General features: G+C 55.2%; 1 protein-coding gene across 15 annotated transcripts in view; it reads right to left on the bottom strand.

Moving 5' to 3' along the window:
• Positions 1 to 21,767, bottom strand: part of LOC105086277 (ribosomal protein S6 kinase alpha-2) — a 375,469-nt gene that overhangs the window by 8,542 nt on the left and 345,160 nt on the right. For 6 of the 15 annotated variants that reach the window (XM_064486472.1, XM_064486474.1, XM_064486475.1 and 3 more), the window contains 7 exons: positions 19,252 to 19,354; positions 13,784 to 13,914; positions 12,588 to 12,713; positions 8,186 to 8,272; positions 4,358 to 4,447; positions 2,538 to 2,696; positions 702 to 863 (listed from right to left, as the gene is read on the bottom strand). In XM_064486472.1, the coding sequence (XP_064342542.1) occupies positions 702 to 863; positions 2,538 to 2,696; positions 4,358 to 4,447; positions 8,186 to 8,272; positions 12,588 to 12,713; positions 13,784 to 13,914; positions 19,252 to 19,354 (858 nt within the window). Of the gene's footprint in view, positions 1 to 701; positions 864 to 2,537; positions 2,697 to 3,584; positions 4,123 to 4,309; positions 4,924 to 5,003; positions 5,182 to 8,185; positions 8,273 to 12,587; positions 12,714 to 13,783; positions 13,915 to 19,251; positions 19,355 to 21,767 lie in introns of those variants that run through there. The other 9 variants (XM_064486473.1, XM_064486476.1, XM_031456682.2 and 6 more) reach the window with 6 other exon arrangements.

The following is a 21,767-nucleotide window of genomic DNA, read 5'->3' as shown; positions in this document are numbered from 1 at the left end:
ACAAGCTGGGCTGAGGCTGCTGATGCCGGAGGAGAGGGGGAGGGAGGGGGAGTCCTCAGACTCACACGCGCTCTCACCTGCAGATCTCTGCGGAGCCCTGACGTCAGAGCCAGCTCCTGACCTGCTTCCTTTTTTCTTTTCTTTTTTAACGATTGTTTTTCCTTTTTTGGGGGGGAGGTAATTAGGTTTATTTATGTATTTCATGGAGGCGCTGGGGATTGAACCCAGGACCTCGTGCATGCTAAGCACACACTCTACCCTTGAGCGACACCCTCCTCTGCTTCTGGCTCGCTTCTGTTATGGAAACCAATCTGGAGCAAGAATTCTGGCGCTAAGTGAGTCCACAAACGTGCACTGTAGGTAATTTCTTATCACAGGTGACCCGCTGGCTCCCTTCCCGGTCGTGGGAGGGACTGGCGACATTATTCCTCAGTGTAACTCCTGACAGGCAGATTTGACCTAAATTGTCTGCAGCACAATGACCATTCTACATGAAAGTTTCACCACTAAAAATTTACAAATAGAAAATAAAATGATAGAACTGTGTTTGAGTAAGATCAGCAGCTGATCCCCAAGAGACCGAAGCTTCTCGTTTCCACAACCTAACGAGGCCGCGGACTCTGGCATACCGAACCACACAGCTCCTCTGAGAGTCGGGAAGGGCCCGTCTCCCTGACCCCTGGGCTCTGTGGTCCTCTCACCTCGGGGGCAACGAAGTTGGCCGTGTAGCAGGGGGTCATTAACAGCCCGTTCTCAGCTCGAAGCTGCTTGGCAAACCCGAAGTCACAGATTCGGATGGATTCGGGGTTTCCAGACTCGTCCATGTATAGAATATTGCTGGGCTTCAGGTCTCGATGAACCACCTGGAGAGGCAGGAGGAATCACTGCTGACTTGGGATCCCAGGACAGAGCAGGAGGGAGAAGGGGGGATGCACTCAGAAGACAGGGGTTTATTCCAGGCAGGTCCTGCGGCAGGAAGCAGTCGGCCGGGATGCTGTGATCTCTGCAGGCCCTCCTGCCTCTTTCACGCTGACATTCAAATCAGAGGATCCTACATAAGCCCCTGGGCTGGCAAGTATTTGACTGAATAAATGAGTAGGCACATGTCCAGGATCTCGGGGCCACCACGTGGAAGGACAGTGGTGGTGAGCTCAGGGAACGTGAAGGGGAGATTTCTACTGATAAATACCTGCCTTGTGCCTGCTATGCTCCAGGTGTCAGGTACCCCAGCGAGTGACGCAGACAAGGAGCCTCTGCATGAGCTCACGGCTGTGAGCAGAAACCCTGGAGCCGCATGGGGTGCAGGGCATCCTGGGCCCCCAGGACAGGGCCAGCGACTGACTGCCGTAAGGATGGCAGGGCCAGCAACGCCTCAAAGCACAGCGCTATTTAGGGCACAAAGCGATTTCTTCTGCAGGGGACAGAGGCCGATTGTCAGAGCACGGGGCGTGCCTGCAGACAGCTTGGGACCTGCGTGTCTCATTGTTCTGTTAATACCGGGCAGAGGACGGGGTGGGGAAGTTAAAGGCACAGCAGGCTCACGGAGGCCCAGTGGGCAAGGGAACAAAAGGTGTCCATTCCAATCCCGTTGCTTCCCCTCCTTATGTAGAAGCCAATCTGCAAAAGCACCACCTGAAGGGCTTCTTCTAGAGTTTGACTATTCTGGGACATGCTCCTGTCCCCAGACGGCCAGTGACCACCCTGCGGCCCTGGAAGAGATCCTGTTTAGAGGTGACTGCATTTTCAAGCCTCCGGCCACACCCACAGGGCTGGCTAAGGAAATGCTGCTCGCTTCCTGGGAGGTGCGGAGGCCGGGAGGCGGAGTCCGGGGCTGGGGGCGGGGGCCTGGGAGCACGGCGTTGGGCACAGAGAACCCAGCTTCGGGCAACATACTCAGCCTTTCTGGGCTCTGGCCTCCTCATCTGTGAAGTGGGTGCAATCCAGTCTAGACCTGCCTAGGTGAAGAGCCTAGAGCAGGGCCTGGAGCCGGTGAGGGCTGCGTGAGCCCTGGCCATCACTGTCATTTCCCCGTGGATTTATTCCTTGGCATTAGTGAAGGAATTCAGTTTAAAAAATTTTTTTTTATTGATTACAAGTTGAAATCCTATTTTGAATCTATTGGCTTAAATAATATATATTCTTTTTTTGGTGGGGGGAGGAGGTAATTAGGTTCATTTACTTATTTAGTTTTAGAGGAGGTACTGGGGGGTGACCCCAGGACCTCGTGCATGCTAAGCACACACTCTACCACTGAGCTGTGCCCTTCCCCCCAGAATTCAGTGTTAAATAGGGCAAGTAGTGGAAATCCCAACATTTCCCCTTATCAAGCCCAGAGTCCTCTTGCTGTCCCTGGGCCAGGGGAGTTTAACTTCTTTACCATGCTCCCGGACACACTGCTTTTAGACACAAGAGGGATAGGCGTGGTTTGGAAGGAAGACGAGGAGCCCTGAGACCCCCGCTGTTGAGCAGCTCTCAGTGACTCCCTGTCCGTTCTTCCTGTGCCCCTCCCCGCGAGGCTGGGCGGGCAGGCGCCTTACCCCCTGTGAGTGGAGGTAGTCCATGGTCTTGGTGATGGTGCACAGCACGTCGCTGGCCTCCCGCTCTGAGAAGCACCTCTGCCGGAGGATGCGGTCCAGGAGCTCCCCGCCCCGCATCAGCTCCATCACCAGGTACACAGACTTCCCGTCGTCGTAGACCTGGGGGTGGGAAGGGGCACACGCAGGCTTCAGGGACCACGCGGTCGCCCTGGCAGGGAAGGAGGGGCCTCTCCAGAGGGGGAGGGGGTGTCAGCGCGGAGAGCCTGGGGGGGGGGTCTCAGGGCTCCCCTGGGAGTAAACACAAGCTTCTGTAGAGCCTGAGGGAAGGGCCTTTCCAATCGCACCAGATGTGGCTCTTAGGAAACAAACAGCTGCAGTGGTGTGCCGCTGGGCCAGGCTGAGCCAGCGCCGCTGAGAGCTGATGGCTGCAAGGATGGATCTGGCCGCAGCAGAGCCTGGAACTGCCTGCCTCGAGGCAGAGGTTCAGAGGCTGACAAGCAGGATGCTGGCACAGCACCGGAGCGGCGTCCTCTGGGGCCTCCCCGAGCAGGCTGACAGGCAGGCCCTGGCCCAGCAGGTCCAAGCCCCGGGCCCTCTGTGCTGCTCCGGGGACAGGCCCCAGGAGCCCAGCCGGGGAGGAGGCAGGAGGGCTCACTTGCTTTTGTTTCAGAAAAGCCATAGAGAAAGGCAGCTGTAGTCAGACTAGCTTTAGAAATTAAAAGGCAAACAAAACCAAACCAGCTGGGGCTCCGGGTCATGCTACGTGCGCACCACCCAGAGACGGGCTGCCCTAGCCTTGACAAGACTCAGGGTTGGGGGGAACAGAGGCAAAAGCTCCTAAATGCGATGACTTTTTGGCTTACAGGTCAATAATGTTCAGAACAAATCACTAAAATGATCTGCCTGATTCTGAGCTCAATAAAGGATGTAAAGTTAATCTGGGTGTGCTTGTCTCTGAGTTTACAATCAAACGCTCTACTTCTGAGCCTGTGCACGCGTGGCATCACTCACCCCAAACAGAGTCAGAGTGGCCTGAGACACTTAGGGTTTCAAATTAGCTGGTTTCTATTTGTGGATCTTAGCACTCGCATGAAGAAGGGAACAGCAGGAGGACTGGTCCTGAGCTGGGGAGCCGACGTGACCCACGGGGATGCAACGGGGCTGCAGTTCAGGCCGTGGTCCCTTGAGGTCCTGTTTCACGCTCTCCTCAGTGCTGCACTGGCATCTGGAAGGCCCCTTACCCCAGGGACTTACGGGGCCCAAGGGAAATTGAGGTGGCCTCCATGCCTGAAGGTTCTGGGTTCATGATGCTGGGGCCACTCCAGAGTCAGAGGGCAAAGGTGGAGAAGAAGACAGCGCCCCCTCCCCTCCCCGACCACGAGGCCCCGCCCCTAGGCCTGTATGAGATGCTGCGGACTGGCCGCCATGTGCCTGGTTCCTGCTCCCTCCCCCTCCATCAGGGACAAGGACGGGAAGATCAACAGGGAAAGGCAGGGAAGCTGGGAGGGGCTGCGGTCTGGAGTCTCAGGGCTGATCCTCCGCCTCTTCCACTCCACACTCCTCGTGACAGTGAAAGTCAGCACACCTGGCTTAGAACCCACACTGGTCATCCCTCCTCTTTCATCACGCGACTCGTGAGGAGGGGTGCAATCAACCGGAGGTCAGGCCACCCAGCTGTGGGCGACTCCCTCCGAGGGGCACGGGCGCCAGGCTCAGCAGGGGAGCCGCGCCACAAGCTGGCACCAAACCCACGGCAGCTCTGGGTAGCAGCTGAAGAAACGCAAAGCACCGGCGGCGTGGCTGCCGCGCAGGACACTTACGTCTTTGAGGGTGATGATGTTCGGGTGCTGGCCGTACCTCAGGAGAATCTCGATCTCTTCCGAGGGGTCCCTTTTACTCTTGTCGATGATCTGGAACAGACAGAGCGCGCGACGCTCGGACCCTCCCGGCCTCCTCCCCCCTACAGCTCAAGCCCAACCGAGATGACTCACGACTGCCCGGTGATCCTCTCTTCCCCAATGAGCAGCAGACTGACATTAAAAACAGAGGGTACCAGTCTTCAGACACAAGTTTTAAGCTATTACAGGGCTGGATGGAGAAGGATGGGTTTGGGGAGCCTACACGGGCACCACCAAAAACAGAAGGTGCCTTGCAACCTCTCAGCAGGCCCTGGTGGGTGGCCTGCACCCTCGGCTCTATCTAAATGCGGCGTCCAGCTGCTGTGGTCTCCGGCCTCGTTTGGTGGCTCCACACCAGCGGCAAAGTGAAACCAAGCACGTGGTTGTCACCGAGAGACGCTGGGCTGACGTGTCTGCACCGGGTTTACACACACCGATGTTTCTTCTGGTTTCCAGCCCCTCCACCTCGCAGCACGTGTAGCCCATGTCTTAGGGGAGCAGATAAAATCCTCTTAGCCCGTGAAAACAGATGGCTTCCAACCACAGGGCGCCAGGGACAAAAACCGACCTGGAAACGGAGTCATCCTGCTTCATGGCTAACGCCTCTGGAGGTGGCTTCTCTGACGCTGCTCCTGCTTTTTTGTGCAGATGGAACTGGATGGGCAGGGGATCCTCTGTTCAGACCCAGTGTCTTGATAGCAACTGCTGTCGGCAAGTGCTGGCTGCTTTAATCCACAAAACGTTTTCTGCGATATATATATATGTATTTTTTGAGAAAGTTAAAACAGAAGGGACACAGGGCAGTGAGGTGTGACGGCCGGTCCGAGCACAGAGCTCAGGTGTGTGGGGGTCGGCAAAGCCTCGGGCGGTTGGAGCACATGGTTTAGGTACGTCTGGGAGGAACTTGGGGCTGTTCTTGGGGCTGCTGCTGTTGGCCTGGCTCCTGGTTCAAGCGTGCCCTGGTCGACCGAGTCCCTTATTTTGAGAACAGTACTATTTATAGTCTTCCTTATGCAGCAGAACCGAGGGAGGAATTCGCAGTAAAGATGTTCACAAGCAAGCCCCCCCCCCCCCCCCCCGTCCTGATGCTCAAATGATAATGACGAACCACAAGGAAGGAGTCAGGAGGAGATGGGGCCAGCCGCCGCCCCTGGGCCGGAGCCCCCCGCGCCGGCAAAGCCGCCTCTCCCGCACTGCCCTCTAGGAAACTGTGTGTTTCCACAGCCCAGGAGGCAAGTCTGGCCCCAGCGAAGGATGGCAGGCAACACGACTCTCCTTAGCAGATGGAACTGGCAGGTGGGCCCCAGACACATTCTTATTTCTGATTGGTTGAGACTTCGCCACCATCCACACGCTTTTTCCTCTTCATTTTGATCTCTGAGTTTCCTCACCTTCCTCATCGCTCTCCAGCACAGGCTCTCCCCCCGGGACACTGAATCACTCAGGTACTGGAGGTGAACAGAGGCGGGGTGAAGTCACAGGCCTGCAAACCCCTTCCCTAGACAGGCTGTGCCCACCAACTGGTCGGGAGGACCAGCGCCACGTTTGAATCGAGGGTAGTACAGCGCGCAGCCGCCTGTAAAACTTAACAGATGCCTTCTCCTGCACAATTCACTTAAACAAACAAGCAGAGAAAGAACTCCACGTTTCCCTGCCCAGAAAAAACCAAAAATTTCCATGCCAATCAGTTTTCTTTCTAAAAATAAGCTCCATTCACGTCAGGCATCTGTCTTAATTTCATTGCTTTTCTGGTTGACAAATTACACACACAGGATGAAAACGAGCCCAGAAACGGAAACATGATTGTCAACATTCTGTTGTGCATACAAATCAGGGCTCCTCTGGGGAGAGCCTGCCCGGCCTCCGCCCTGAGCGCATCAGCCGCACTTGACCAGAATCACGCCGTGGGTGGCACAGGCTCCTGCGCGAGGCCAGGGGCCCTGCTTTGCTTTCACCTGGTCCTTTTGCTGTTTTTTAAAACTGAGGGAGAGTCAGTTTACAGGTGTCTGTTTCTGGGGCACAGCGTAATGGCTCAGTCACACACATACACACGTGTTCTTTTTCAGATCCTGTAATAACACAACAATACGCTCCTGGGAAGGACAGGTGGCTGTGCTTCTCTGCAGGAAGATGTGGTCACGCCAGTGATGTACACCCCGCCCCGTCCGAGTCTCCCAGACAGACAAAGGGGAAACATAAAAGCGAGAATTTGAAGAGGAGTGCGTGTCTGTCTGTTTGAAGGTAAAAACGCCACCAGGAAGAGCTATCGGGACAGAATAGGCCACTTAATTTCAGATTCTTCAGCTGTGTTCCACTGTTTGCTCTGGCTTCTGGCTCTGTGATCAGTACATGCCCTAAACGGCTGGATTGTGAGGTCCCTGAGAACAGGTTTGTTTTTGCCTAGAAGCCAGCACTGTGTCTGCCCTGGAAAAGAATTAATAAAAAAAGTTGTAGAAATGAATGAAAGTGCCTGGTTAGTGAACAGGGGAGTCTCTGCAGAAGGAAATGTGTTCTGCAGCCAAGAGATGCTCAGCGGGGCAGTTGTACAGTCCACTCTGATGATCAAAAGCCAAAGAAAGGGACGAAGTGATTTTGAATTGGAAGAAAAGCTTCTGACTGATTTTTCTCTTTTAAATAACGCTTGTCCTTGACACGACCAGGTGCCGTGATGGGGGTGTGCAGACCAGAAACGAGCTGTGAAACATGTCAGGGGTGATGAGAGCCACAAAGAAGGCTCTGTGGGCAAGGAGGAGGGAGTGACCAGAGAGGACCTCGACCGAGAGCAGAGACTGGGCCCCAGGGCTGGGGAGGAAAGTTCTGGGCACAGGGAAGAGCGTGTCACCCACGTGGGACCGGGCTGGAGGCAGAGGTGAGGAGGGGCTGGAGCAGCACCAGGAACAGGGCTGTGGGGGTTTGGGCAGAGGGATGACGAAAATATGTGCTGCCTAGGTTTAGTTTCGGCTGCAGGCAGAGGTGGGCCTGGGGACCGTTAGGACCCATGGGAACAGAGCAGAGATGGCTGCTGCTTGGATGGGGGCAGTAACTCTAGAGACAGCACGAGTGGCCGGGTTCTGGCCAGAGAGGCCCCTACAGAGCGGGTCAGAGAGCAGGTAAGGAACACAAGGATCGGCCAAGAGGCGGGAAGGACAGAGTGGGCCCCCAAGGCGGCCGCGTCCTCACCCCAGAACCTGTGATATGCTGCCTTATATTCAGAAGGAACTTTGCAGACGGGATTAGGTGCCTTGAGATGTGGGGATCCCTGGGTTACCAGGGGGGCTCAATCTAGTCACAAAGGCAGGAGGGTAAGAGCTAGTAGCCAGAGAGGTGGCGTAGCAGCAAGAATTTGTTGTGAGTCATCAAGGAGGCACCAAGAGCCAAGGAATGTCCGCCGCCTCCCGAAGCTGGAAAAGGCAAGGAAGGGGTCCTCCTGGTAGAAATAAACAAAGGTCGCCCACGTGGGGACAAGCAGGCGGTGCTGCTGCAGCGAGGGGCTCGGCCACCCTCAGTGACGTCACTAGTGTCACTAGCATCTGGCAGAGTCTGGGCACCGGGGACGAGAGAGCTTCCGGGGGGAAAGGGGGTGCAGAGGCCGTGGAGGCGGGGGTTACGAGAAGTGGGGCTCCTAGGAGGTTGGTGAGGGGAGCACTTGGGGTTCCTCCGGTTGGTCCTGAGCTGGATGCGGGGAGAGACAGTAAGGCATCTGTCGGCCGTAGGTCAGTTCCTGTCCGGTCGGGGTGGATGGTGACAGACCTTCCTGTTCACTTTGCTCACAGACGTCCCTGCAGACAGCAATCTGCCTTCCCGCAGCTCTGACTCACTGGCTTCCGGGGATGTTTCCTGCAGACGGAGGGTGGGGTTGGCTTCCTGGGCACGTGGCTGCCCGCTGGGGGTCAGAGCTCCATCTGCACACTGCGACCCCACCTGGCCATGCCTGTTGTGCGCCGCTTCCCCTGTCCAGAGCCCTCCTCGCTCAGGGCTCACTAGCAGCGACCGATGAGAAGCTGAGACAAAGGCAACTCTGCTGCAATGAATCAGCTCCCGCACGTGTATGTATATTTATACGTTCACTCCTAAGTTCCCCAGCCCCACAGCACAGTGCCGGGAGCCCTTCCTTCTACAGACTGGCACTGTCTAAAACATGACCTGATCGTGTTAAGCCACTAAGCCCTAAAACTGAACTAAAAAGGACACCTTCTTATGCAGTGTTTGTAAAGTGTGTATGGAATCTTTCATGAAATAAGAATATTAATTATCTTTTCCTTTCAAACACACCTCTCCCCTCTGACTCCTACTCAGTCACAGCTACCTTCTGCACTTGATATTTAATTCCGCTTTCATCTCACTTTAAACAAAAGGTGCATCGATGCCTTGGCATTGATGCGGTTTTACGTCGTGCTATTTCAAAGTCTATACAGCTTCATCTCCTACCACTGGCCTTGGGGGCTGGTTATGAAGAAAAGGGGACTTGGGCTTCACACTAGAGGACAGAGCTGTTTTGTCCCACGGAAACAACTCCGAGTTCCTAGAAAGCAGGGCCCACCTGTTCACGCAACGGCTGAGAGGCGTCATGGTTCCTCTCATTCAGCTCTCCTAGCCTGAGCGAGGTGGGTGCAGTGGGGGACATCCCCACCTAGTTTAATCGAAGGGAGAGGGTGACCTGGTGGTGTCTGCCATAGGGGGAAGGAGGGACCAAGTCTACAGACCCAGACCCTGAGTGAACCCACCCTTACCGGGTTGCTGTCCCACGTGAGCCCTGCGGTGAAGGTTTGGTTAAGTGCGGGCCAGGACTGCCCTCACTAATTTAGGCTGTGTGCATGAAAACGCAGCTAGGGCAAATGCAAAACCAGCGATCTTGCTGACTGGGAATAAACTCGGGTGGGTTGGTTTAAGTCCAGCCTTAAATGAGTTAACACGATGAGAGTAATTATAGAGCAAAATTAGGTACCTAAGAGACAGAAGTAAATGTATAGCAAACCACAGAGATGTTCCCAAGAGCGTGAGAGCTGCCACGCCCCATGCTGAGCTGAGGCTGGCGGGTGAGGGCCGGCCCTGCTGTCCTCTCAGGAAGACCGCACTTGGGGCCCGGCTCCATCCCAGGAAGCGCTGCCCTGCCCCTGCCTGCAGCGTGGGAGGCCCTGCGCTCTTGGTCTGATTACCATCCCGCTACCAAAACAGTAAGAGAGGCTCAACAGACAGGAAACCCCACCTCATCTCCGGGTACCAGCTGCTGGGATTCACGCACCCGAGATCCCCTTTATCCCCACCTCTGGGCTGGGGTCCTCCACCTTGGCACTGCTGGTGTTTCAGGTGGGTGATTCTCGGGGGGGTGGCAGTGGGAGGGGCCGTCCTGTGCAGGACACAGGGCGGCACCCTGGCCTTGGGACCCCAGACACCACTAGTGACCCCCGCCCCCGTAGCTGGACGGAGGCCCGGACTCACTGTCTCTCAAAATGAAACAGACATCCTTTTCCATCCAAGAATCTGCACAGCTGGGATTGCAAACTGGCGGCCCGGAGAGTGGCCGCTGAGTGCTAGCACCAGACCCCAACAGGGCGTCTGCTCAGCTGGCATCACCTCCCAGGCCGAGTGACTGGACGGCACACTGGAGGCTCCACGTGACGTTCAAGAACATCCTTAGCCTTGCTGTCTCTTAGCTCCTCCATCAGGAAGTAGGGTCCTGCTCGTCAACAAGTCGGTAGAGCAGAAAAATGCCAAGACATTTTCCAGATAGGCTCCACCTGGAAAATGCTGGAAAGGGAACAGAATGGGGACCTGCAGTGGGTTAAAGTGGCTTGCCACTCTTTGCCAGGGGGTTCCCATCAGCTGTGTCATCTGTGAAGGACGTCTGCCCTCAGATGGATGAACCGACCATCCGTGAGCAGCTGAATGTGCCCTGAAGCAGCCCTGGGTCCCGGGCGCTCACGTCGCTGGAAAGTCACTGCTCCTTCCTGTGCTTGGTTAATTCAAGTATCTTCCAGACGAAGAATCAGACCGACCAGAGTCTTGGAGAGGATGAGGGAAATCCCCGTGAGGCTCCCCACCACCCCCAACTTGTCCAGGGAACTTCCGGTCTTGTAAAACAGAAACAGGAGACCGGCTCTTCCTTCTACCATCGTCTGCAACCACAGCTCCCGGCTTCACTGCCTGAGAAGCTGGGGCTGAAATTCCCCAGAAATTCCCATCGTGGGGTTTGATCTTTGGGGACCAACTTATGAGCTACTCGTTGACAAAGCTTAATTCAGATGGTGTCCTTTTGTGAGAGCCGGACTTGGGGACTTTCGGGAAAACACACCATTGCCTTTGTCCGTGGGGACTTATTTTCAGAAACCTCCCAGCATTAGGCTGCTCTCCAGAAGGGCATCGGGGTCGCTGAGCTTGGCTAACAATAGAGGCGTTTCTTTGCGCTCACTGGAAGCTTCCATTGTTTGCAGGATCGCTGCTGGTCACCCCACCGCTGCCTAAAGGGGTCCTGCGAGCATCGACCCGCGGAAAGAATGCTGAGAAGCCCACGCACGCTCAGACGCTGGTGAGACACTTTTAAAGTAAAAACGACACTCCCGTGAGGCGGAACGCAGGTCTGTCCTCCACCATCGCTCATCCGGACACAGGAAGCGAACAACCCCCCCCCCCCCGAGTCCCTCCCTACAAGGACGAGGACAAAGAAAATTCCTCAACGCCCCAAACCCCGAAATACCCCGGCCCACGCGCCCGGGCGCTGGAGGCACCGCTTCCCGGCACGGCCGGGCCCCCGGCTGGCGGGCCTCCGGGGCGCTCCGACGGGCCGCTGGTCCTCGCCCCGTCCCCACGCCGTCCCCCAGGGATTCGGAGTTGTGCGGCACTCCCTTCCTTCAGCCGCTCCTGGGTGCGTCCAAGACATGGGGCAGGCGGACACAGAGAATCGGCCGGCGGAACCCCCAAACGGAGCCTTCCTCCAATTTAAACTTCCTTTTTTGTTTGAGGGATTCAAGATTAATTTGTCAGAAAGTCATAAATTCCCAATCCAGATTCAGCCAAGGGGCCTGCAGTTTTTTGTTTTTTGTTTTTTTGGCTGGTGTCTTTTCTGACAGAGCTGAGCATCTCCTCAGGGCAAGAGGCACTGGGCAGACGCCCCAGGGAACACGTGTGACATTCCCGAGAAGCCCTCCGTCTTCACGAGGCGCTGCGAGCTGCGTGCTAGCTGCGAGCGCTGCGGGACGAAGCCCGCGCACCGCGGTCGCTGTTCTGAACAGTTCTCGGCGCGCAGGAGGACCGCGGCTGCTGGAACTGCTCTCCTTATGCGGCTGCCTGCTGGCGGCTCCTACCTTCCCCCAGCGTTCTCGGCAGAGCAGGGGCAGTGTTGTGTGCCACAGGGCTGTCCGGGCCGCTCTGGTCGCCACGACGCCACAGGCTGCACCTGGGTCCTCCAGAGCCTCGAGGTCAGCCGAGTGGGGGTGGTGCACAGACTGTCTCTCACTCTCTTGTAGGGAGAACGTACAACTTATGCTATTTACAAAAATTAGATTATGATTTTAGCAGAAAGCTTTAGTTTTAGCCCACATTTTACCAACCAGAAAACTCTAGAAACTGGTATTTTGGATTTCCAGATCACATATTTAATTTAGCCACAATGACGGAAGCCCAAGGCACGTGCAGAGAGCACCAGACTGGGTTGTAGGTCATTGTCGCTGTTGGCCATTCTCGATGGTTGAGGGTAAGCCTACCAGCTCTCTGCCTAAGTTGTTGCAAATACCTGCCAGCTTAATGCTTCTGTTTATTTCTTTGATTTAACTTTTGGTGACTGTCGCTTCCTTTCTCACCCTCTGCTTTCTTCCTTCCCTACCTCCTCCTTCACCAAATGCTACATGCAACCCCCAACTCTAGTTTCCAAAACACTGAGTGCCCAGAGCATTTATTCCAGTGTGTTTCCTGTCCCACGTTACTAAAGGTGGGCAGTGCCCACACATTGGCTAGAACAGACCCTACTCATGATTTGCAAAATAGCTTCTTAATGGGCGACCTAATATCATAGCAAATGGAGCTCTGCCGTCATCAGAGCTTGGGTAACGGTGGTGGTGAGAGTGATGGAAAGGCCGGGTGTGCCTGCGGGGGCCGGGCGCCGAGCAGCTGCAGACGCGTCTGCCCCGCCCAGCACCACCCCAGGCCCCGCGCTCACCTTCACAGCGTACTCGGCGTCCGTGGCCTTGTGTACACACCGCTTGCACACGGAGTAGGAGCCCACCCCGATGTCCTCCTTGATCTCGTAGCCGTCGGTGAAGTGGATGTTGTTCCCATGTAACTGCTGCAGAGAGAGCAGGTGGAGGGTCAGAGGTCTCTCGTGCAAGGGGACAGCCACAGGTGCATGGGACGCGGGCACAGAGGGACACTCCAGCCTGCGCATGTGGGGACCCTGAGGCCAGGAGGCAGTGGACTCCTCTGACCAAGGTCACAGAGCTGGTTAGCCATGGCTCCAGATCTAAACCCCAGCTTCCCCACCTCCCGGGTCAGGACCCTGTTCTTAGACACCACAGGACCCTGTGTCGGCTGACCGGCCGTGTTTCCCCCAAAGAGCCGAGAGTAATAATCTGGAGTGAAAGGACGCCACCCCTGTAGGTGCAGGGTGTCTGGATGTCAGCGTGTGACTGGGAATCCGCCCCTAGGATGCCCCTCACACCCTGCTTCTGCCCGTATACACCACCTGCCTGTGCAGAGTGTAGACAAAGTCACCGATAATGGTGGACAGTGTCACAGCATCCCCAGTGCCGTGTGTTCCCAAGAGGCCTCAGGAGAGCACCATGGAAACCCACCGCCATCCAAGGTGTCCTGACTCGGCTCTTGGAGGAAATGCGGTCATAATTCCTTCTCAGAGTTTCCTCATCCGCTTACGTTTATAAGGTGGGAGGCTCCTCACAGAAACAGCACCTTCAGCCATCTCTGTCTCTGAAGACGACATTTCAGGGCAGGAACTGGTGCCCACAAACCGAGCCTCTCTCTTGGGGTGCTGGCTCGACTCTGCACGGCAGAGACCCCCAAGTGTGGCCCCTGTGGGGGCTCCGGCCACAGACACACCATGGTGACATTCTTCCCAGGAGTCTCCATCTTTAGGGCGAACGTGAAGCCCGGTGCAGACCACCGCGGCTGACACTCAGGGACCCAGGGAGGTGGGGGAGGAGCTTGTGAAGGACGTGCACCCCACCTTGGCCGAGACAGCTCAGCTCACGGGCCACATCAGGGATGAACTCCTCACCCTGAGCTGCTGGTGGGGGAGTGAACGGAATCGGGCTCCACAGAACCACCTGTATGATAGGGGACCACCTGCAGGATGGGGGACCACCTGCATGATGGAAAACCAGTTACACAATGGGGGATTACCTGCACGATGGGGTGAACTGTGGCTTTGTGCGGATCTTGCTGTGAGGGCTCCTGGACCAGGCTGGAGGCCACAAAACTGAATCCTCTGAACAGATGGTGAGCATTGGCGCTGGGGGGAACGCCAGGCGAGTCTGCAGGCGACAACAGGAGAATCAGCCTTCTGGGAGGAGCTGAGCCACTACGTGGTGTGGTAACCCTGTGTGCGTGTGTGTGAGGTGTGTGTGTGTGTGGTGTGTGTGTGCTGGAGAAGGAGGCAAACAGAGATCAGCCAGGCGGAGCCACGTTGAGCCACACTTTATTCTGGGTGGGGCCAGTGACTTGATACACGGCAAAAATACCTAGAACAAAACTTCAGGACCATCACTGATCAAAATTCACTGGATATTCTCAGCGCAGCCCTCTGCCCTGTCCACTCCAGAATGAGCCCAGCCCGCAGGGTGACCTGTCCCTCAGGGGCCGGGCCCCAGGCACTCGGAGCACATGTGCAGCGCAGAGGGTGCTCCGCTCTCCGGGGACACCCTGGGAAAGTGGGCAGGACTGTGACAGGAGCAATGTCCTCTAATCATGACTCCTCTAAGCTCTGTCATTTTGCTCAAAAGTTTGAGGCTCTAAGCCTGGTCCCATTTCAAGTTTATCGTTAAGTAAAACAAAAGGATAAAAGACTGGCGGGGAGAGAGTGTCTGTACCACACGTAACAGACTAGGGGCCAGGCTCTGTCAGGCAAGAGCTCCCAGAGATCACCAGGAAAACAGGAAAAAGCCCAGAAGAAAAGTGCGGGAAGGATGCGGAAGGACTCTGGCTGCTCCCCTGCCTGAGAAGGACACCCAGTCTCTCTTACAGGCACGTCCACACTTAACCCAGGTAACACTGCCTGGGAGACCAGCAAAACTGCAAGCAATCAGTCACATGCGGGTTTGGCGAGGGCTGGACGTGACAGCGGTGGGAGCAGAAGCCGGCGCAGCCTTGGAGGGCTGGCGTGGAGGACCCACCAAAATGAGGAACTCACGTGTCTTTGGGAGAGCAACTACTTCCACCAGTTTATCCCACAGAAGTACTTTCAAAGGTGCTTTGAAATGAATGTACGAAATGTTTCTCTGAGCAATATTTGTAACAGCAAAAAAATTGAAAAAACAAAACTAAACTGGAGACAACCTGACTGTTCACCATCAAGGAAGTCGCAGGCAAGACCCCTAAGATGCACCTGAGTCAGGGTGCCTGGTCACAGGGTGCAGGTGACGCTGTAAGGCCACAGCAACCAGGTGTGGGAACTGACACGCAAGGGTATTCCCAGTAGTTTGTCAAGTCAAAAAAGAGGAAACAAGCATGTGCTTGGCAAGCACGAGATCCTGGGTTCAGTCCCCAGCACCTCCATTAAAATAGATACATAAACCTAATTATCTTCCCCCTCCAAAACAAACAAAAACTGTCAAAAGAAGAGAAAACAAGCTGTACAGCATACAAAAAAGTTACAATAAAGTAGTAATATATGACAACAAACAGCAAAAATCCTACAAGTTACATCATAAATTTATCCATCTATGATATTACATAACGTATGTAATACGCATTTAGAGTTCTCTCACAAGGCGCCTATGTAAAGGTGAAACCCATGTGAGACAGCACGCCCTGGCAGCGGCCCTCGGGGGGGGGGGGGGGAGCCGCAGGACTGGGTCTTCGCTTTTCTACTTTCTACCTTTTGACTTCCTTCCGATACTTAATTTTGAGGTGGAAACGATATGCTGGCTCATGGGGGAGTGGGCGGGGGTGGCTGGGAGGGGCGAGCCGCCGCAGAGAATGAGGGCTTTTACCCCCCAGTGTTTTACTTTGGGGGAAAGGGGGTCGGGGTGCTCCTTCCACACCCAGGAGCTAAACCACGAGCGGAGTGCTCCGTGCTCTCTCCCCGCAGATGCCCGGCTGACCCGCATCCCACACGGCCCTTCCAAGGCGACCTCGCAAGGTGCCAGGCTGGGGGCTTCGTGTGCTCGGCAACCTTCAGCATCCTGGACCACGAGGGAGCGGTACTCAGGTCACTGCCCACAACCTGACACCTCCCAGGGGCTGCACAGTCTCCCTCCCGCCCACCCAGAGTTAATGCGACCAGGGCTGACTGCGCTTGGAAGTAAGCTGCCAACGTGCTAGAGAAGCTTTAATTAAAAGACAGAAGGCTCAGCGGAGCAGCTTTTAGAACGTGGAAACGCTGCGCCAGGAGACAGCGGGGGCCGCAAACGCGCAGCAAAGAGCCGGGCCGCGCGGCGCAGGCGCACCACGCGCTGCGGGCTGCGCCCCCGGGCTGGCGCCGCGCTCCGCCTTTCTTCTCCCCGCAGAGAACTCAGGCTTTGAGGGCTGCCTGCTCTTCAGAGTCCCCGGGGCACCTCGCCCTGCACTAGGTCTGCACCGAGCGAGGGGTACATCAGACGTCAGCCCCAGAGGTGCAGGTTCTAGGTTGAAGACCGTGGGTGCATCCCCGGGATTCGCGGGAGCCGCGCACAGGCTAGAGGCCGGGCGGAGCGGAGGCTGGTTTGCCGCGCCTCGGGGTGCGCGCGCGGGGGAGGGTGCAGTCCGGTTAGCGTGAACCGATTCACTTTTCCCTGGGCACGGGAGGTCTGTAGCGCAAACAAGCAATGCCTTTATTTATTTATTTTTTATTTTCTAGTGGCGGTACTGGGGAATGAAAGCAATAACTTTTAACCAACAAGGAGGCATGAAGCCCAGGGCCGTGCCCCCCGCTGTCCGGGCTGCCTCTCCTGGCAGGGATGCAGGAGGGGTCTGCTGAGGTTCACAGGACCTTCCAGAGAGGTTAACACATCCTGCAGTCAGTCCGTGTGTCTAGATGGTGACCAACTGAGAGGTGGCATCAACAGCATTTAACAGGCTTTATAATCCTCTGGGGACACGGACTTGTAGCTCAGCACCAAAAGAAAAGATAAGACATGAGCTGGAATGAAAGGAAATTTAAAGCTGAGGACAATCAACATTTGTTGATTATACAAGTGATTTCTGATTTGAGCAACATGATTGCTGGGTTTTTAAACCTGAGACTGGCATCTCCCACTGGTCATCCTGCTCTGATGGGCAGCTCATGTGTCATCAGGGAATACCAACCAGCTTTAGCATTGACTTAAGTTAAAAAAGAGATTTTAAGGTCACTAGAAAAAATTCCGACTGTGTGGCCAAGTCTAACAGGATGTTTCAGAGTCACATAACATGTCTGTGCACCCAGCTCACGTGCTTAGAAAATGCCGTCTTATAAATACATAAATATAGGGTGAATGATTTTTTTCTGTGCCTTAGCACTTCAATTACTACCTCCTCAAAGGCAAACTGTGTCATGCAATAAGTTAACTTTAAGTACCATTGATTGGAGAATTCTAAATAGCAAGGAATTTAAAAAGCCATTTCTGGATAGCATTAAAATGCATTGTGTCTAATTACATTTTCCTGAGGCTAATAATAAAATCAAATTGAATTCTCTGTGCACAAAAGGTTTATGGGGTGCTTAAAAAAGCCGGCTAATCACACAGGCTGGTTAGGTCAGAATTTAAATTCTTCACGGATAATACAAAAAGCATGCCTGGGTGAATAATTTAGAGTTGACTATGTTAGCATTTTCTTGCCAGGCAGCACAAATACAGTCTTTATTTCCAGGATTTTAACCCAGAGTTCCAAATGACGGAGACCCTCTGTAAAACACTGCACATTTCATTAAGGAGCTGGAGGCGTGTGAGCCTGGCCACAGGCAGTGCTCCTCGGTGGGGTGAGTCGTTTCTGCGTTCAGGTAAACCACAGGAGGAGGAGGAGCCCTACCTGCTCAGGTGAGCTGTGGGCACAGCCAGGATGGAATCTGCAAACCCTGCATCTTTCCAACCTCTGAAGCTAAAAAGTGATCTGATTCTGTGAATTGGGTTGATTTTGTCAACAGTAAGGACTGACTGCTGCGCACGAGAACGCTGGAAGTTGAGAACTGGGTGGACCATCCACCGTCCCTGTGAGAAGGAACAGACCCGGGTTTCCTGCCCCTCCTCGGAGGCCTCATGAAACCTCGCGGCAGTGATTACGCAGAGCTGTGACAGCGGTCATCACTCATGCTTTGTCACTGAGGACAGTCTTGCCTTTATCAGGGGGCTGCAGGTGGACCCGAAAGACATGAGTGAGAGGCTGGGTCACGACTCCCTAATTGATCGCACGGTGAGTCCGCCTCCCTCCTGTTCCCGGAGGCCCCGCTGTGTGGCTTGGGGCTGCCCCAGGCCCACTAGAAGGCGCAGCCAACTCTGCGTGCACGTGGCTCACTCCCCTGGTGCACCCAGCTGGGGCACGGGAGACAGGTCCTCCCCGACAGCCCAGGCCCAGAGGGAGCCAAGTGGATTCTCTGTTCCAGCTTTCTCCACTTGATATTTTGTATGTGACCATCTCTTTGTTTCATGATTATCTTCGTTAAATCATAGAAAATTTCAGATTCAACAACAGTGAGAAAAGCATGGTAACCCCCCATGTACACATCATGCGGAATTTTCTTTTAAACAAAACCACCATACCTTGACTGTTATGAACCCAACTGTGTCCCACAAAACTCACATGTTCAAGCCCAACGTGACTGTATTTGGAGAGAGGTAATTAAAGTTAAATGAGGTCATGAGGGTGGGGTCCTGATCCAAAAGGACTGCTGTCTTTATAAGAAGAGGAAGAGACACCAGGGACCTCTCTCTCCTTCTCTTCAAGCACAGAGTGAGGCCACGAGAGGACCTGTGAGAAGGCGGCTGTCTGCAAGCCGGGAGGCAAGCCCTCACAGAACCCAAGCCGAAGTGGCCCCGGTCTGGCGCTTTGTTTCAGCGACCTGAGCAGGCTGGGACAGTGCCCGCTTCCAAAAAACAGCATTAATTCATTCCTATCACAAAATGACAACCTTCAAAGGGAGCTGACCAGTTCTGACTGGATTTGGTAGACCTTAGGAGTCATTTAAGACATTATGGAAGCTAAATTCACAAGTCCATCTGCTCTGCTGAGCTCCAGTAACTGCTGCGACTTTTCAAACAGGTGTTTGTTTTTTTTGCATTAATCAGCTCTATAGTTCATACATTTATAGACTTAACTTCCCATAGAATTTTTCTAATCAAATTAGAGATTGTCTTGGTCTCCAGGTTTTCTCGAGCTTGCTGGTGTGTGTCCTTCTGATAGACGTGGTCACTGAACTGGCAACTTGGGCCATGAGGTAGCAGGAGGTGAGGGGTCCACAGAGCGCCTGGGAGAGCTGCAAACTGGGGGTTAGCTGGGGCCTGGCTGAGAATTGGGTCTATCACGTAAGCTTTTAGAGCAGAGAAGCAAGAAAATCACACAGAACTGAGGACGACTTTCCAGGACAGCACCCTTGAACATGGGACTCTCTGGTTCCCAATGCCTGTCCCTACCTGGCCGGGTTGGAAGACCCCCCTCGGGAAGAACCACAGGCCGGCTCCAGTCCCCGCCGCACACACCTGTGGGCGTCCTCGCCGTGAACTCGGGGTCGAAGTGGAAGGTGTCCTCCGGCCTGCCCACTGCCGGCTTGAAGGGCGGTTTGATCTCCTTCCTGTACAGCTTCTGTGGGGAGAGCGAGACAGGGCGCTGAGGGGCCGGCGGGCGGGAACGTGGGTAGGGACAATGTGCGTGCCACTTGCCGCCCAGGTGTCACCAGTGTCCTTCCTAGAGCTCTGGCGTGTTTAGGAACATATATACAACGTGATATATATTGTATATGACATAGAATATGGCCACATACTCCATAAAGACATACAAAGCCATGGTTCAAGGGATAAGGGTTTGGGGACATCTGTGTATTCATCATTTTAGGGCAATGGTTTTCAACCTTTTTGGGGGAGTGCAATTGTTTTCTTCAACTGAAGTCTGCCAGGGCAGCCACGCCTGGCCCCCGCCCCACCCCGGGGAGCAGCAGCAGGAACCCTGCAGCTTGGCACCATCCTCCCCACCCCAGCCACCTTGGAGCCGGTGCCTGGGACCCTGCGACTCCACGGGGACCCAGAATTGATCTGGGTCCTCCCTCACCCACAGCCCAGAGTCTGTGCGGGTCCCTGGGGCACCCACTCTGGTTGTCACCAGACCCCCTGCTCAAGTCGCGTGACGGAGTCATGCTTCTGTGCCGCTTTACACGTTTGTGCGCTTTTAACAGGCCCATCGGAGCTCCTGTCAGAAAGCCGCTCATACCTGGGGTTTGGATTAATTTGGCTGGTCCTGCCTTCGACAAGATGCAGAGGCCACTCCCTCATGCCAGCTGTTTCAAGCCTCTGAGGCTCAGAAGGGCTCATTCTCTTGGGACAATTCCATTTAGGGAACAACACCGGGCTGGGTCGTGAGGTGGATGGTGCTGAGGTGTGGGTGGGAGGAAGGAGGCAGCGGCAGCCCAGAGCCTGCGATGCCAGTCAGGAGGTGGGCATCAGGAGAGACAGGGCTCAGGGGGTGTCTGCCCAGGTGGATTTGGGAACCAGGAGGGCTGGGTTCAGTCAGGTTGCCCTGCAAACAAGTAGGGGGTGATGTCAACCACGGCGGGGTGGGGGGTGGCTGTGCACTTGGCAGTGACACCCCAGGGCTTGGAAACCAGGAGGGTCTGGCTGAAACCAGTCAGCACGGGTTTCCCCAGTCCTGCCTGATCAGGGGGCTCCCCAGGCGCTGGCTGGAAATGCCAAGCCCAGATCCTTTCTCGGAGCTCCTGCTTCACCAGTTCTGGAATCGGGGACACCGCGGTAGGGTGAGTCTGGGAAACAGGCACAGTGATTTGTTGAAATCTGCTCTCAATCTCCCATCAACGTGGAAAAGCAGATTTTACCACCCGATTTTGCAGACAAGGAGGCTGAGGCTAAAATTAGGTAAATCGTCCAGGGTCAAAAGAGACGAAGGGGCAGATGGGAGGAGGGCCTGCGTCTCCAGACTCCTCTTGTCACAGATAGCCGTGAGTGGGGGTCAAGTGCCCGGGACGCACTGACCCAGGGCCGCTGCGCTCCCACTAGGGTTCGGAGCGGCAGCTGTGCGTGCACACGCGGGAGCTGGGGGTGCACCTGGGAACCATCAGAGGCGAAGAGAGGAGTTAATTCAGCCTCGAATTACTTGGTCGCTTCCTGCCCTGGGTGAACAGATTTCATCAGGGGTGAGTGACTCTGCCAGCCTTCTCCAGAAATAGAAAGATGCTGCTTTCCGCGCTGACGCACGGGTAGGGGAGGAATAAACCTCCCTGATGCACGCACTTGTCACAGGAAACCTAATCAGCACGCGCGAGCTCTGTGCCCTGATTAAAATGCTGGCTGTTCCTGAGACCAGTGTCCGCCCAGCCTGCCCTGCGGGGCTCACCCATCCTCCTCCTCCTCCCAGAGACTCCCCTTCGGCGATATTTGAGCTGGTTATTACATAAATATGCGTCCTGATCAAGCAGAAGTCACAACCTCCCCCCCCCCCCCCCGCCTGCCCCTGTCCTCCTCCACCGCCCAGAGGGGGAGGCAGGGCGAGAGGGCGGGAGGCAGGACCCGCCCCCACAGCCAGGACTCCTGCTTTTACTATGAGGGGGAATTTACTTGCACAGGAGATTTCTGCTAAAACACGCACACACCTGGTTGCTGGAGGCCGGGGGCTGGAGACGGTGAACAGCGAAGTGAGTGGCAAGGTACAGAACCGCTGTCATAAAATCAGTAAGTCCTACAGCGCGGCGACCGGCTAGTGAGACTGCATGGCGTGTCTGAGAGCTGTGCGAGAGCAGCCCCTGAAAGCTCTCGTCACAAGAGAAAACCTTTCATAGCTCTGTGCGGAGGTGGATTTTAACGAGCCTTATCGTGGAGTCACTTTACAGCACATGCAAGTAGCAAAGCATGACGTCGTCCACCGGAAATGGACACAATTACATCTCAACACACACACACAGCGGACACACAGAGAGCTGGCTGTCACTTCATCCAAATGGGAGATGTTTTGTCTCTGGGGCTGAAGGGCATCCATTTTGGTTCCTCTCCTC

This window comes from Camelus dromedarius, chromosome 6 (assembly GCF_036321535.1).
Source record: "Camelus dromedarius isolate mCamDro1 chromosome 6, mCamDro1.pat, whole genome shotgun sequence".
Lineage (NCBI taxonomy): Eukaryota > Metazoa > Chordata > Mammalia > Artiodactyla > Camelidae > Camelus > Camelus dromedarius.
Note: the sequence above shows the minus strand (reverse complement) of the source record. Positions and strands in the feature narration are given on the sequence as shown.